Consider the following 17,279-nt stretch of genomic DNA (forward strand, 5'->3'; position numbering starts at 1 on the left):
CATACTACCTTTTCTCCACCCTACAAAATGTATCTGCCCTTTTCTTATTATCTCTGTAGTCATCTGCTGCTAGTCTTGATTTCTTTTGCAACATTCTTTGTCTTGCTTCATTTCTCTCTTTGATTATCAGTAAGCACTCCTCATCAAACCTTTTCACTGTTCTTTTGTATCCTACCTTCCCCAGTACTTACTATGAATCTACACTGATCACTACTTTCAGTATATCCCATTAAATTAAAGTAACTTCTTTTATGATGCTATCCTAGACCATTTAACCTTTTAAAAATAGATGTTACTAGTTATAATATGTATAGCAAAGAAATAAAGCAAGGATACTGGGATGTAGTAGAATTAAATCAGGGAATGCTGAGGGAATTAAATTAGGAAATGAAACACTGAAAGTATCAGACGAGTTTTACTGTTTTGGCAGCAAAATATCTGACAAAGGCTGAACCATAGAGAATGCTAAGTGCAAGCTGGCAATAGCATGAAAAGTGTTTCTGAAAAATGGAAGTCCATTAACATCAAACATAAATTCAAGTGTTAAGAAGGCTTTTCTGAAGGTATCTGTCTGGAGTATAGGGTTGTATAGAAGTAAAATGTGGATGGTGAACAGTTCATACAAGAAGAAAATAGAAGCTTCTAAAATGTGATTCTGTAGGATACTATTAAATTTAAGATCAGTTGATCAGGTAACAAATTAATAGGTACTGAACTGTATTGGGTGAAAAACACAACTTGATAAAAAGAAAGGATTAGGTATAGTGCATATCTTAAGACGTAAAGAAATCATCAGTTTGGTGTTGGAAGAAGTGCAGGAGAGTAAAAATTTTAGGGGGAGACCAAGGCTTGTCTGCAGTGAGCAGTTTCAGAAGGATATAGGTTGCTATAGATACGCAGCAATGAAGAGGCTTGCACAAGGTAGAGTGTGGAGGTCTACATCAAACCTGTCTTCGGACTGAATACCACAACAAGGACAACATGGTTTATGAAAATTTGAGGAATCCACCTTAATGTGCTCTAGCAAATGACAAATATATTTATATAATAGAGGGAAACATTCCACGTGGGAAAAATATATCTCAAAACAAAGATGATGTGACTTACAAAATGAAAGCGCTAGCAGGTTGATAGAGACACAAACAAACACAAACATACACACAAAATTCAAGCTTTCGCAACCAACGGTTGCTTTATCAGGAAAGAGGGAAGGAGAGGGAAAGACGAAAGGATGTAGGTTTTAAGGGAGAGGGTAAGGAGTCATTCCAATCCTGGGAGTGGAAAGACTTACCTTAGGGGGAAAAAAGGACAGGTATACACGCGCATACACACACATATCCATTTGCACATACACAGACACAAGCAGACATTTGTAAAGGCAAAGAGTTTGGGCAGAGATGTCAGTTGAGGTGGAAGTACAAAGGCAAAGATGTAGTTGAATGACAGGTGAGGTATGAGCGGCGGCAACTGGAAATTAGTGGAGGTTGAGGCCTGGCGGGTAACGAGAAGAGAGGATATACTGAAGGGCAAGTTCCCATTTCCGGAGTTCTGACAGGTTGGTGTTACTGGGAAGTATCCAGATAATGGAGGGGTATCTGTTGAGAGGCCAGACAAACATGTGGTTCCTGAAGAGGGGCAGCAGCCTTTTCAGTAGTTGCAGGGGCAACAGTCTGGATGATTGACTGATCTGGCCTTGTAACATTAACAAAAACGGCCTTGCTGTGCTGGTACTGCGAACGGCTGAAAGCAAGGGGAAACTACAGCCGTAATTTTTCCCGAGGACATGCAGCTTTACTGTATGATTAAATGATGATGGCGTCCTCTTGGGTAAAATATTCCGGAGGTAAAATAGTCCCCCATTCGGATCTCCGGGCGGGGACTACTCAAGAGGACGTCGTTATCAGGAGAAAGAAAACTGGCATTCTACGGATCGGAGCGTGGAATGTCAGATCCCTTAATCGGGCAGGTAGGTTAGAAAATTTAAAAAGGGAAATGGATAGGTTAAAGTTAGATATAGTGGGAATTAGTGAAGTTCGGTGGCAGGAGGAACAAGACTTTTGGTCAGGTGATTACAGGGTTATAAATACAAAATCAAATAGGGGTAATGCAGGAGTAGGTTTAATAATGAATAAAAAAATAGGAGTGCGGGTTAGCTACTACAAACAGCATAGTGAACACATTATTGTGGCCAAGATAGACACAAAGCCCATGCCTACTACAGTAGTACAAGTTTATATGCCAACTAGCTCTGCAGATGATGAAGAAATTGATGAAATGTATGACGAGATAAAAGAAATTATTCAGGTAGTGAAGGGAGACGAAAATTTAATAGTCATGGGTGACTGGAATTCGTCAGTAGGAAAAGGGAGAGAAGGAAACATAGTAGGTGAATATGGATTGGGGGGAAGAAATGAAAGAGGAAGCCGCCTTGTAGAATTTTGCACAGAGCATAACTTAATCATAGCTAACACTTGGTTCAAGAATCATAAAAGAAGGTTGTATACCTGGAAGAATCCTGGAGATACTAACAGGTATCAGATACATTATATAATGGTAAGACAGAGATTTAGGAACCAGGTTTTAAATTATAAGACATTTCCAGGGGCAGATGTCGATTCTGACCACAATCTATTGGTTATGAACTGCAGATTGAAACTGAAGAAACTGCAAATAGCGGGGAATTTAAGGAGATGGGACCTGGATAAACTGAAAGAACCAGAGGTTGTACAGAGTTTCAGGGAGAGCATAAGGGAACAATTGACAGGAATGGGGGAAAGAAATACAGTAGAAGAAGAATGGGTAGCTCTGAGGGATGAAGTAGTGAAGGCAGCAGAGGATCAAGTAGGTAAAAAGACGAGGGCTAATAGAAATCCTTGGGAAACAGAAGAAATATTGAATTTAATTGATGAAAGGAGAAAATATAAAAATGCAGTAAATGAAGCAGGCAAAAAGGAATACAAACGTCTCAAAAATGAGATCGACAGGAAGTGCAAAATGGCTAAGCAGGGATGGCTAGAGGACAAATGTAAGGATGTAGAGGCTTGTCTCACTAGGGGTAAGATAGATACTGCCTACAGGAAAATTAAAGAGACCTTTGGAGAGAAGAGAACCACTTGTATGAATATCAAGAGCTCAGATGGCAACCCAGTTCTAAGCAAAGAAGTGAAGGCAGAAAGGTGGAAGGAGTATATAGAGGGTTTATACAAGGGCGATGTACTTGAGGACAATATTATGGAAATGGAAGAGGATGTAGAAGAAGATGAAATGGGAGATAAGATACTGTGTGAAGAGTTTGACAGAGCACTGAAAGACCGGAGTCGAAACAAGGCCCCGGGAGTAGACAACATTCCATTAGAACTACTGATGGCCTTGGGAGAGCCAGTCATGACAAAACTCTACCATCTGGTGAGCAAGATGTATGAGACAGGCGAAATACCCACAGACTTCAAGAAGAATATAATAATTCCAATCCCAAAGAAAGCAGGTGTTGACAGATGTGAAAATTACCAAACTATCATTTTAATAAGTCACAGCTGCAAAATACTAACGCGAATTCTTTACAGACGAATGGAAAAACTGGTAGAAGCGGACCTCGGGGAAGATCAGTTTGGATTCCGTAGAAATGTTGGAACACGTGAGGCAATACTAACCTTACGACTTATCTTAGAAGAAAGATTAAGAAAAGGCAAACCTACGTTTCTAGCATTTGTAGACTTAGAGAAAGCTTTTGACAACGTTAACTGGAATACTCTCTTTCAAACTCTGAAGGTGGCAGGGGTAAAATACAGGGAGTGAAAGGCTATTTACAATTTGTACAGAAACCAGATGGCAGTTATAAGAGTCAAGGGGCATGAAAGGGAAGCAGTGGTTGGGAAAGGAATGAGACAGGGTTGTAGCCTCTCCCCGATGTTATTCAATCTGTATATTGAGCAAGCAGTAAAGGAAACAAAAGAAAAATTCGGAGTAGGTATTAAAAGTCATGGAGAAGAAGTAAAAACTTTGAGGTTCGCCGATGACATTGTAATTCTGTCAGAGACAGCAAAGGACTTGGAAGAGCAGTTGAACGGAATGGACAGTGTCTTGAAAGGAGGATATAAGATGAACATCAACAAACGCAAAACGAGGATAATGGAATGTAGTCAAATTGAATCGGGTGATGCTGAGGGGATTAGATTAGGTAATGAGACACTTAAAGTAGTAAAGGAGTTTTGCTATTTAGGGAGCAAAATAACTGATGATGGACGAAGTAGAGAGGATATAAAATGTAGACTTGCAATGGCAAGGAAATCGTTTCTGAAGAAGAGAAATTTGTTAACATCGAGTATAGATTTAAGTGTCAGGAAGTCGTTTCTGAAAGTATTTGTATGGAGTGTAGCCATGTATGGAAGAGAAACATGGACGATAACCAGTTTGGACAAGAAGAGAATAGAAGCTTTCGAAACGTGGTGCTACAGATGAATGCTGAAAATTAGATGGGTAGATCACGTAACCAATGACGGGGTATTGAATAGGATTGGGGAGAAGAGAAGTTTGTGGCACAACTTGACTAGAAGAAGGGATCGGTTGGTAGGACTTGTTATGAGGCATCAAGGGATCACAAATTTAGTATTGGAGGGAAGCGTGGAGGGTAAAAATCGTAGAGGGAGACCAAGAGATCAATACATTAAGCAGATTCAGAAGGATTTAGGTTGCAGTAGGTACTGGGAGATGAAGAAGCTTGCACAGGATAGAGTAGCATGGAGTGCTGCATCAAACCAGTCTCAGGACTGAAGACCACAACAACAACAACAACAACAACAACATCCAGATAATCCGGACGGTGTAACACTGTGCCACGATGTGCTGGCCATGCACCAAGGCATGTTTAGCCACAGGGTGATCTTCATTACCAACAAACACTGTCTGCCTGTGTCCATTTATGTGAATGGACAGTTTGTTGCTGGTCATCCTCACATAGAAAGCTTCACAGTGTAGGCAGGTCAGTTGGTAAATCACGTGGGTGCTTTCACATGTGGCTCTGCCTTTGATCATGTACACCCTCCGGGTTACAGGACTGGAGTAGGTGGTGGTGGGAGGGTGCATGGGACAGGTTTTACACCAGGGGCAGTTACAAGGGTAGGAGACAGAGGGTAGGGAAGGTGGTTTGGGGATTTCATAGGGATGAACTAAGAGGTTACAAAGGTTAGGTGGACGGCGGAAAGACACTCTAGGTGGAGTGGGGAGGATTTCATGAAGGATGGATCTCATTTCAGGGCAGGATTTGAGGAAGTCGTATCCCTGCTGGAGAGCCACATTTAGAGTCTGATCCAGTCCCGGAAAGTATCCTGTCACAAGTGGGGCACTTTTGGGGTTCTTCTGTGGGAGGTTCTGGGTTTGATGGGATGAGGAAGTGGCTCTGGTTATTTGCTTCTGTACCAGGTCGGGAGGGTAGTTGCGGGATGCGAAAGCTGTTTTCAGGTTGTTGGTGTAATGGTTCAGGGATTCCGGACTGGAGCAGATTTGTTTGCCACGAAGACCTAGGCTGTAGGGAAGGGACTGTTTGATGTGGAATGGGTGGCAGCTGTCATAATGGAGGTACTGTTGTTTGTTGGTGGGTTTGATGTGGATGGACGTGTGAAGCTGGCCATTGGACAGATGGAGGTCAACGTCGAGGAAAGTGGCATGGGGTTTGGAGTAGGACCAGGTGAATCTGATGGAACCAAAGGAGTTGAGGTTGGAGAGGAAATTCTGGAGTTCTTCTTCACTGTGAGTCCAGATCATGAAGATGTCATCAATAAATCTGTACCAAACTTTGGGTAGGCAAGCCTGGGTAACCAAGAAGGCTTCCTCTAAGCGACCCATAAATAGGTTGGTGTACGAGGGGGCCAACCTGCTACCCATGGCTGTTCCCTTTAATTGTTGGTATGTCTGGCCTTCAAAAGTGAAGAAGTTGTGGGTCAGGATGAAGCTGGCTAAGGTAATGAGGAAACAGGTTTTAGGTAGGGTGGCAGGTGATCAGCGTGAAAGGAAGTGCTCCATCGTAGCGAGGCCCTGGACGTGCAGAATATTTGTGTATAAGGAAGTGGCATAAATGGTGACAAGGATGGTTTCTGGGGGTAACAGATTGGGTAAGGATTCCAGGTGTTCGAGAAAGTGGTTGGTGTCTTTGATGAAGGATGGGAGACTGGATGTAATGGGTTGAAGGTGTTGCTCTTCATAGGCAGAGATACATTCTGTGGGGGCTTGGTAACCAGCTACAATGGGGCGGCTGGGATGATTGGGTTTGTGAATTTTAGGAAGAAGGTAGAAGGTAGGGGTGTGGGGTGTCGGTGGGGTCAGGAGGTTGATGGAGTCAGGTGAAGGTTTTGTAGGGGGCCTAAGGTTCTGAGGATTCCTTGAAGCTCCGCCTGGACATCAGGAATGGGATTACCTTGGCAAACTTTGTATGTAGTGTTGTCTGAAAGCTGACGCAGTCCCTCAGCCACATACTCCTGACGATGAAGTACCACGGTTGTGGAACCCTTGTCCACCGGAAGAATGACGATGGATCAGTCAGCCTTCAGATCACGGATAGCGTGGGCTTCAGCAGTGGTGATGTTGGGAGTAGGATTAAGGTTTTTTAAGAAGGACTGAGAGGCAAGGCTGGAAGTCAGAAATTCCTGGAAGGTTTTGAGAGGGTGAATTTGAGGGAGAGGAGGTGGGTCCCACTGTGACGGAGGATGGAATTATTCCAGGCAGGGTTCAAGTTGGATAGTGTCTTGGGGAGTTGGATCATTAGGAGTAGGATTAGGATCATTTTTCTTCATGGCAAAGTGATATTTCCAGCAGAGAGTATGAGTGTAGGACAGTAAATCTATGGCGAGGCCTATCCAAAGGCCTCACCTTCAGCCCCACTCCCAGATTCAACCAAACAGCCCTCGACAAAGATTTACTGTCCTACACTCATACTCTCTGCTGGAAATATCACTTTGCCATGAAGAAATATGATCCTAATCCTACTCCTAATGATCCAACTCCCCAAGACACTATCCACATTGAACCCTGCCTGGAATAGTTCCGTCCTCCGTCACAGCGGGACCCACCTCCTCTTCCTCAAAATCACCCTCTCCAAACCTTCCAGGAATTTCTGACTTCCAGCCTTGACTCTCAATCCTTCTTAAAAAACCTTAATCCTACTCCCAACATCACCACTGCTGAAGCCCACGCTATCCGTGATCTGAAGGCTGACTGATCCATCGTCATTCTTCCGGTGGACAAGGGTTCGACGACCGTGATACTTGATCGTCAGGAGTATGTGGCTGAGGGACTGCGTCAGCTTTCAGACAACACTACATACAAAGTTTGCCAAGGTAATCCCATTCCTGATGTCCAGGCGGAGCTTCAAGGAATCCTCAGAACCTTAGGCCCCCTACAAAACCTTTCACATGACTCCATCAACCTCCTGACCCCACTGACACCCCGCACCCCTACCTTCTACCTTCTTCCTAAAATTCACAAACCCAGTCATCCCAGCCGCCCCATTGTAGCTGGTTACCAAGCCCCCACAGAATGTATCTCTGCCTATGTAGATCAACACCTTCAACCCATTACATCCAGTCTCCCATCCTTCATCAAAGACACCAACCACTTTCTCGAACGCCTGGAATCCTTACCCAATCTGTTACCCCCAGAAACCATCCTTGTAACCATTGATGCCACTTCCTTATACACAAATATTCTGCACGTCCAGGGCCTCGCTGCGATGGAGCACTTCCTTTCACGCCGATCACCTGCCACCCTACCTAAAACCTCTTTCCTCATTACCTTAGCCAGCTTCATCCTGACCCACAACTTCTTCACTTTTGAAGGCCAGACATACCAACAATTAAAGGGAACAGCCATGGGTAGCAGGTTGGCCCCCTCGTACACCAACCTATTTATGGGTCGCTTAGAGGAAGCCTTCTTGGTTACCCAGGCTTGCCAACCCAAAGTTTGGTACAGATTTATTGATGACATCTTCATGATCTGGACTCACAGTGAAGAAGAACTCCAGAATTTCCTCTCCAACCTCAACTCCTTTGGTTCCATCAGTTTCACCTGGTCCTACTCCAAATCCCATGCCACTTTCCTCGACGTTGACCTCCATCTGTCCAATGGCCAGCTTCACACGTCCGTCCACATCAAACCCACCAACAAACAACAGTACCTCCATTATGACAGCTGCCACCCATTCCACATCAAACAGTCCCTTCTCTACAGCCTAGGTCTTCGTGGCAAACAAATCTGCTCCAGTCCGGAATCCCTGAACCATTACACCAACAACCTGAAAACAGCTTTCGCATCCCGCAACTACCCTCCCGACCTGGTACAGAAGCAAATAACCAGAGCCACTTCCTCATCCCATCAAACCCAGAACCTCCCACAGAAGAACCCCAAAAGTGCCCCACTTGTGACAGGATACTTTCCGGGACTGGATCAGACTCTAAATGTGGCTCTCCAGCAGGGATACAACTTCCTCAAATCCTGCCCTGAAATGAGATCCATCCTTCATGAAATCCTCCCCACTCCACCTAGAGTGTCTTTCCGCCGTCCACCTAACCTTCGTAACCTCTTAGTTCATCCCTATGAAATCCCCAAACCACCTTCCCTACCCTCTGGCTCCTACCCTTGTAACTGCCCCCGGTGTAAAACCTGTCCCATGCACCCTACACCACCACCTACTCCAGTCCTGTAACCCGGAGGGTGTACACGATCAAAGGCAGAGCCACGTGTGAAAGCACCCACGTGATTTACCAACTGACCTGCCTACACTGTGAAGCTTTCTATGTGAGAATGACCAGCAACAAACTGTCCATTCACATAAATGGACACAGGCAGACAGTGTTTGTTGGTAATGAAGATCACCCTGTGGCTAAACATGCCTTGGTGCACGGCCAGCACATCGTGGCACAGTGTTACACCGTCCGGGTTATCTGGATACTTCCCACTAACACCAACCTGTCAGAACTCCAGAGGTGGGAACTTGCCCTTCAGTATATCCTCTCTTCTCGTTAACCGCCAGGCCTCAACCTCCACCAATTTCAAGTTGCCGCCACTCGTACCTCACCTGTCATTCAACAACATCTTTGCCTTTGTACTTCCGCCTCAACTGACATCTCTGCCCAAACTCTTTGCCTTTACAAATGTCTGCTTGTGTCTGTGTATGTGCCGATGGATATGTGTGTGTATGCGAGTGTATACCTGTCCTTTTTTCCCCCTAAGGTAAGTCTTTCCGATCCTGGGATTGGAATGAGTCCTTACCCTGTCCCTTAAAACCCACATCCTTTTGTCTTTCCCTCTCCTTTCCTCTTTCCTGATGAAGCAACCGTTGGTAGCGAAAGCTTGAATTTTGTGTGTATGTTTGTGTTTGTTTGTTTGTCTATCAACCTGCCAGCACTTTCGTTTGGTAAGTCACATCATCTTTGTTTTTAGACAAATATATTTATAATGTCATAAATGTGGTACTTTCTTGAGTCCACCATTTACTAGAATCATATTGTTTTTTGCTTCCATCCCTCCTTTGTGTGAGAAGTCATTATGTTCCAGAATGTAACAACCCCTTTCATAGCATTAACTGTCTTCTATCATTCAATGACAACTGTAGTCATTCTATTTGTTTTTCATTCCAGAGATTCAACATCTGTAGTGATGGTTTCTAATGATTTCTGAGTGTAGAACTGCACCAGCTGCTCAAAAGTTCATAATTTCCTTTTACTGAGAATAACAAGTTAGTACTCATGTACTATATTACTGTTAGCATTTTTCTTTCAATATGGTGATTGCTCTGGAGGACTAGCCTGTTGAGCTCTCTTAGTCAGTTGAGAGTTAGGGTTTAAGGAACATAAGCCGTGTTGGTCCCATGAGACATTACAGAAATAAATGTTCTCTCACACACTATTCTGGGTAAGCCTAAAACACCTAGATGTGACAGGTGCTCCAGATATTGCCTATAATGGCAGTTTCACTAAGACTGCATTACACCCTGTGCCAGCCCCCCCTCCCCCCACACACAAACACACAGGTTGAATTATATCACTGTAACGACTTCAGAATATATACAGGATCACACTTATTGGTTGTGAAGACTGAAAGGTAAGTATCGGTACATAAAATGTTATTTAATTTGAAATTCTGAAGCTATCAAAAGCTTATTATTCATGTGTATGCTATGCTGGAGTGGAGGTCAATTATTAGTTATGTAGCACTATTATGCAAATTTCCTTTTGTTACTAAGGTTCATATGGATTAGTCTTCTGAGAAATTCAGCCACCAGCAAAACATTTTAAACACAGATTGTGTAGAATGTCTATTATCAGCTGTCCAGTATATTTTGATACAATTGGCCTTGTCAACATGTAAGGTATAGTTAATACAATTAATACATCAGCTTTATGAGTAAATAAAATTATATATTAATTAGAAAAAAAGTTATCATGTTTCTTTGTGACTAGAGCAAATTATAATGATATAGACCATACTTTATTCAATAAATGACAGTTAATATGTCCAGTGAGCCTATCCTATCTGCAAATGACAATATTGTAATCAGTTCTATGAAACTGCAACAAAATACACATAGTTACAACATGAGAAACACCTATAACATCCACATCACTTTGTCTAGAACAACATTATCTCAGTAAAATGTTTCACACCTAACAGTTAAATTATTGGACAGCCTAACTAGTTGTATAAAACAGCATAAATATTAAAAGTTTCTTTGAGAATATACTTAAATCATTTCAGTCTGAAAATTGTTTTTGCCAAATAAAAGGACTCTTTACTTATAAAGCATAGCATTTTTAAATTATGCTTACAGAGGCAAATACAAAGAATCAGACACTTCTGCTACTTGAATGATTTTTAAAGTATTTAAACTTAAATTCAAACAATTGGATGTTTGATTTGGATGATAAATGATTATGATGAACTTGAACCATACAGTAATCACAATGCCTTCTTGCCAGAAGTAAATATGATAACTATGAATATGCAGGGGATATAATGGCAGGAGAAAGAAGAAGTTAAATAGTGCAATAAAATTTACACATGCAGAATTGCATTGCTGATTGGTTTCAAACCAAAAGAGATACATATGTTTATTTCAAACTATTCTATGCTGTTCATAGCACTACAAAATGAGAGAGCCCAAAAGAAACTAGTAGTACACTAGCTGACAAAAGGCATAAATAGCATGAACTGCCTATCAAGCTTAAAATTTGAACAGAATCTTTAATATTCCAACACATCAAATATTTCTAAGGCTGTCAGAGCCACTGGAGTCTAAGAGACACTAAAGAAGTCTATCTGATGATGAAGGTATTTCAGTTATTTAAGAAACTACAAATTAATCAAATGATCTGTGTAGGAACAGTTTCAAGTTTAACATTTTTATTGATACCCATGCAATGACAAGTGAGCCATGTCTTATGGATCTGGAGTGAAAATTAAAGTCTTAGCACAGAAAAAAATACTTAAAATATCAAGAAATTAGTTACTCAGTTATAAGACATACCTGATAGAACAAATCAGATTCATACAATCCTCCTCCCCATATGCGTAGCATATTCATATTAGCATTCTTGGCAGCAGTTAGTAGATTTCTGACCCTGTTCGGATCAGCACTCATTTCTGCAAGCACATGAGATGGTATCCAGTTACTGCCCTTTGCAAAAACTGGAACACCATTGACCTCTAAGTAGAAACTAAGACCTGAAACACAAAGATTTCATTCCAAATATTTCTAATTAATGTTTTGGTTACTGTTACTAATTTCATAGATATAGATTAGTTATACATTAATTAATTATGTACTTCCCCCTTACAAATGTTATGGTGAAAGTAATAAAAAATTGGAGACTAGTTCAGTTAATGTTACTGTTCTCAAAGGTAATAGAAACTGACAAGAAAGGTAAATTACTGCAGCAATTACACAATTATGAATTCTTAGTGAATCACAGTGTAATTCTAGAAATGCATAGCACAGAATTTCTAAAAAGAAACTTCTTAAAATCCAATAATGGAAAATCCAGGTTGAAATGTAACCATATTATGAAAAGAATAGTTGATACTCATGATATTGTGGAGATGCTGAGTCACAGTTAGGTTCAACAGAAAGACTATTAGAAAGAGAGCTTTGAGCCAACTAGGTCTTCATAAGAATATTTATATTGAATGAATGACTGATGACAGCATCTTAATATATCATGGTAAACACATAAATGATTTGGTGTTAAATTGACCTTATAATTATAGTCCAAGTCATGAATGATTGCAAGTATGATTATAGTAATATTGCTTATTGTATTTGATTTTGGCCAAACTAATAGGCGCAGCAGACAATCTCCACTGCGCCAATTTTAATACTGACTGGTACAGTTGTATGGAATTTTTGAGTGTCCCAATGAATTAGTATATTGCACCTGGTCTGGTGCTTGGTAGGACAGATGGCTGTTCATTAATAATCCATAACTATCTCCACACCTGGTTAGGAAGAAGTGGTGTTATATTGCGCACCCAGAAACTCAAGGACATAGACATGACAAATGCACTCTGATTATTGGCTATAAAATATTAATATGAATGGAAGAGGTGTTGGAAGTAAGAGGCAAATGAGTGATAAAATACTAGTATGCATAGAATACATGCTGGGTGCAAGAGGCTAATGACTGATTATTTCTGGAAAATTTAAAACTAAGCATGGAAATACTCATACTAGAGACTACAAACAAAGTTAAATACTAGGAATATATTATATCTACTAACGATGTCCTTAGAAGAATCTACTGGTCTCTGCAGATCTTTCAACATACACCACTAGCATGATGTTAAAATCCTGTTTACAAATGATGATTGAGGACAGTGTCTGATGAATCCCAGAATAACAAATCAAGAAAGACAAATGAAACAAAAAGAGCATAATCCTTCATCTGTTTCTTTTTTCAGAACTGTGAACACATCTTCATTGATAAGTTGACATTCTGTTCACCTTCACTTAACTCAAAAATTAATAATATTTCCTTACATTTGCACTGTCCTTGCAGGACTTCCCTACTTTTCATGTTTCAGTGCCTACCTCTTGAAAGCAAGCTGTGGGTATGCAGCTCTACTGTATGGTTAAATGATGATGGCGTCCTCTTGGGTAAAATATTCCAGAGGTAAAATAGTCCCCTATTCAGATCTCTGGGCAGGGATGACTCAGGGTTATACATTGTCAGGAGAAACAAAGCAGATTGGAGTGTGGAGTGTCATATCCCTTAACCAGGCAGATAGGTTAGAAAATTTAAAAATGGAAATGGGGAGGTTAAAGTTAGATATAGTGGGAATTAGTGGAGTTTGGAGGCAGGAGGAACAGGGCTTGCGGTCAGGTGAATACGGGTTTATAAATACAAAATCAAATAACAGTAATGCAGGAGTAAGCTTAAAATGAATGAAAAAATAAAAAGGTGGATAAGCTATTACAAACCTGAGATGAAGCAAGCTGGGATAATTGTAAGTCCCCTCTTATTTTGTCATCTGCTCCTTAAAATTCATTTTTTCATTTTGACTTAATTAACATTAACATAAGTGAGTATAATCTGTATTATTATAAAAGAGAAAGATTGGCCCTTAGTTTTAAGGAATATAACACCAGATCTAATTCTGTTCTTAGTTTTATGTATGTAATTGATTTTCTAATTTATTTTGACTATTACTGGTTAGTATCTTTCATTATAGGGTGAAATCAGTTATTGTTTCATAACTTAAATTCTGTTGTTGAAATATAAACAAATTTAAATTCTATAATAATATAACATTTGGAAGACAAAATGCTAGTAATCTTAAAGAATCTATTTGGCTATATTCAAAAAAATTTCAGCAAAGCCTTAATTAATTCCAAAGTGATTAAAGGTTTTGTCAAAATTATTTTTTGTGTAACTATATATGTTAATTTCATGATTTAAACAAATAATTTGGCTTAAGCCCTGTAGTAGAAGAAACTTTTAAAAAGACGCAATTTTTTTGATGTGTTCAGTTAATTTAATGACTTGAGTTCTAATTGTACTTTCTGTACATTAAACTTCAAACAAGGTGTAGTTTCAGCACCTATTATTGCGAGGATATGTAAGGACCCGATTTTTGGTCATGAGACAGTCAGTCCACGACCAAGTTTCAGTCGAGTAACCAGTGTTGCTTAAAATGACAACAATGCATCAACTTAACTGTGGAATAAGTGTTAAACAATTAGGCCACGTGTAAAAACAGTGAGAGAGTCTGCTCCATAAGTCCCTATTTATTCTTCAAGGACTATGAACTATGTGGTTATGTTATTATTGCTCATAGATGTTCAACAGTAAACTATTGTAGCAGTATGTGGAGGTTTGCCTGCAAACTATTAATGAGGCTTATGGAAAGTTTAAATAATAGTGCACTGGCCATACATATATAACTGTATATTATTGGGGGTTGTGCAAAGTGAAATTAAACAATGGTGAAACACAAATGTGTACCTGTCGGCCACATTATTTACAGTAGTTAGTGTTCCACATCATTGCCTGACACTTTCCACATCATTACGAAGTGTTGTATTCATGATCTATGGAACAAGTACTAATGTAATCTAATCTGATCTAATCTGTCCAAATTACAAACCCCATTTTTCAGCCAGTGTAGCAACACAGTACATCGACACCGAGGACAACAAATGAAGAAATAAAGCAGGCAGAACTGCTACAAACTGCATAGTGAACACATTATAGTAGCCAAGATAGACACGGAGCCCACGCCTGCCACAGCATTACACGTTTATGTGCCAATTAGCTCTGCAGATGATGAAGAGATTGGAGAAATGTATGATGCAACAAAAGAAATTATTCAGATAGTTAAGGGAGACAAAAATTTAATAGTCATGGGGGACTGTAATTCAACAGTAGAAAAGGAAGAGAAGGAAAAGTAGCAGGTGATTATGGAGTGGGGGTACGGAATGAAAGGGGAAGACGCCTGGTAGAATTTTGCACTGAGCATAACTTAATCATAGCTAATACTTGGTTTAAGGATTATGAAAGAAGGTTGTATACATGAAAAAGGCCTGGAGACACTGGAAGGTTTCAGATAGATTATATAATGGTAAGGCAGAGATTTAGGAACCAGGTTTTAAATTGTAAGACATTTACAGAGGCAGATGTGGACTCTTACCACAATTTATTGGTTATGAACTGTAGATTAAAACTGAAGAACCTGCAAAAAGGTAGGAATTTAAGAGGATAGAACCAGGATAAACTTGTAGAGAGTTTCAAAGAGAGCATTAGGGAATATTTGACAAGAACAGGGGAAAGAAATACAGTAGAAGAAGAATGGGTAGCTTTGAAAGATGAAATAGTGAAAGCAGCAAGTAGAAATCCTTGGGTAACAGACGAGATATTGAATTTAATTGATGAAAGGAGAAAATAACAAATCACAGTAAATGAAGCAGGTGAAAAGAAATAAAAACGTCTCGAAATGAGATCGACAGGAAGTGCAAAATGACTATGCAGGGATGGGTAGAGGACAAATGTAAGGATGTAGGAGCATGTATCACTAGGGGTAAGCTAGATACTGCCCACAGGAAAATTAAAGAGACTTTTGGAGAAAAAAGAACCATTTGTATGAATATCAAGAGCTCAGGTGGAAAACTGTCCTAAGCAAAGAAGGGAAGGCAGGAAGGTGGGAGTATATAGAGGGTCTATACAAGGGCAATGTGATTGAGGCCAATATTATGGAAATGGAAGAGGATGTAGATGAAGATGAAATGGGAGATATAATACTGTGTGAAGAGTTTGACAGAGCACTGAAAGACCTAATTTGAAACAAGGCCCCGGAAGTAGAAACCATGACAAAACTCTTCCAACTGGTGATCAAGATATATGAGACTGGCGAAATATCATAGACTTCATGAAGAATATAATAATTCAAATCCCACAGAAAGCAGGTGTTGACAGGTGTGAAAACTACTGACCTATCAGTTTAATAAGTCACACTTGGAAAATTGTAACACAAATTCTTTACAGATGAATGGAAAAACTGATGGAAGTCAACTTCGGGGATGATCAGTGTGGATTCTGTAGAAATGTTGGAACACGTGAGGCAATAATGACCCCATGACTTATCTTAGAAGACAGGTTAAGCAAAGGCAAACCTGCATTTCCAGAATTTGTAGACTTAGAGAAAGCTTTTGACAATGTTGACTGGAATACTCTCTTTCAAATTCTGAAGGTGGCAGGGATCAAATACTGGGAGTGAAAGGCTATTTACAATTTGTACAGAAACCAGATGATAGTTAAAAGAGTCAGGGGGCACAAAAGGGAAGCAGTTGTTGAGAAGGGGGTGTTATTCATTCTGTATTTTGAGCAAGCAGTAAAGGAAACAAAAGAAAAATTTGGAGTAGGAATTAAAATCCATGGAGAAGAAATAAAAACTTTGAGGTTTGCTGATGACATTGTAATTCTGTCAGAGACAGCAAAGGACCTGGAAGAGCAGTTGCACAGAATGGATAGTGTCTTGAAAGGAGGATATGAGATGAACACCAACAAAAGAAAAATGAGGATAATGGAATGTAGCTGAATTAAATCAGTTGATGGTGAGGATATGAGACACTTAAAGTAGTAAATGAGCTTTTGCTATTTGAGGGACAAAATAACTGATGATGGTCAAAGTATAGTGGATATAAACTGTAGACTGGTTATTGCAAGGAAAGTGTTTCTGAAGAAGAGAAATTTGTTAACATCGAGTATAGATTTAAGTGTCAGGAAGTCTTTTCTGAAAATATTTGAATGCAGTGCATCCATGTATGGAAGCGAAACATGAATGATAAACAGTTTAGACAAGAAGAGAATAGAAGCTTTCCAAATGTGGCGCTACAGAAGAATGCTGAAGATTAGATGAGTAGATCACATAACTAATGTGGAGGTACTGAATAGAATTGCGGAGAAGAGGAATTTGTGGCACAACTTGACTAGAGGAAGGGACTGGTTGATAGGACACATTCTGAGGCATCAAGAGATCACCAATTTATTACTGGTGGGAAGAGTAGAGGGTAAAAATCATAGAGGGAGACCAAGAGATGAATACATTAAGCAGATTCAGAAGGATGTAGGTTGCAGTAGGTAATTGGAGATGAAGAAGTCTGCACAGGATAGAGTAGCATGGAGAGCTGCATCAAACCAGTCTCTGGTCTCAAGACCACAACAACCTCTTAACATACAAACCATTGAATGCTAGCAGTAATATTTATTACTTAGGAGTATCACTGAGGGAACACATACATT

General features: G+C 40.1%; 1 protein-coding gene across 1 annotated transcript in view; it reads right to left on the reverse strand.

The window, feature by feature from the left end:
* The window catches only part of LOC126260229 (beta-mannosidase-like), a 267,698-nt gene that overhangs the window by 98,941 nt on the left and 151,478 nt on the right, over nt 1-17,279 (reverse strand). The window contains exon 7 of the mRNA XM_049957531.1: nt 11,513-11,709. Coding sequence (XP_049813488.1) covers nt 11,513-11,709 — 197 coding nt within the window. The remainder of the gene's footprint in view (nt 1-11,512; nt 11,710-17,279) is intronic.

The sequence above is a fragment of the Schistocerca nitens genome, chromosome 5 (genome assembly GCF_023898315.1).
Source record: "Schistocerca nitens isolate TAMUIC-IGC-003100 chromosome 5, iqSchNite1.1, whole genome shotgun sequence".
Taxonomy (NCBI): Eukaryota; Metazoa; Arthropoda; class Insecta; order Orthoptera; family Acrididae; genus Schistocerca; species Schistocerca nitens.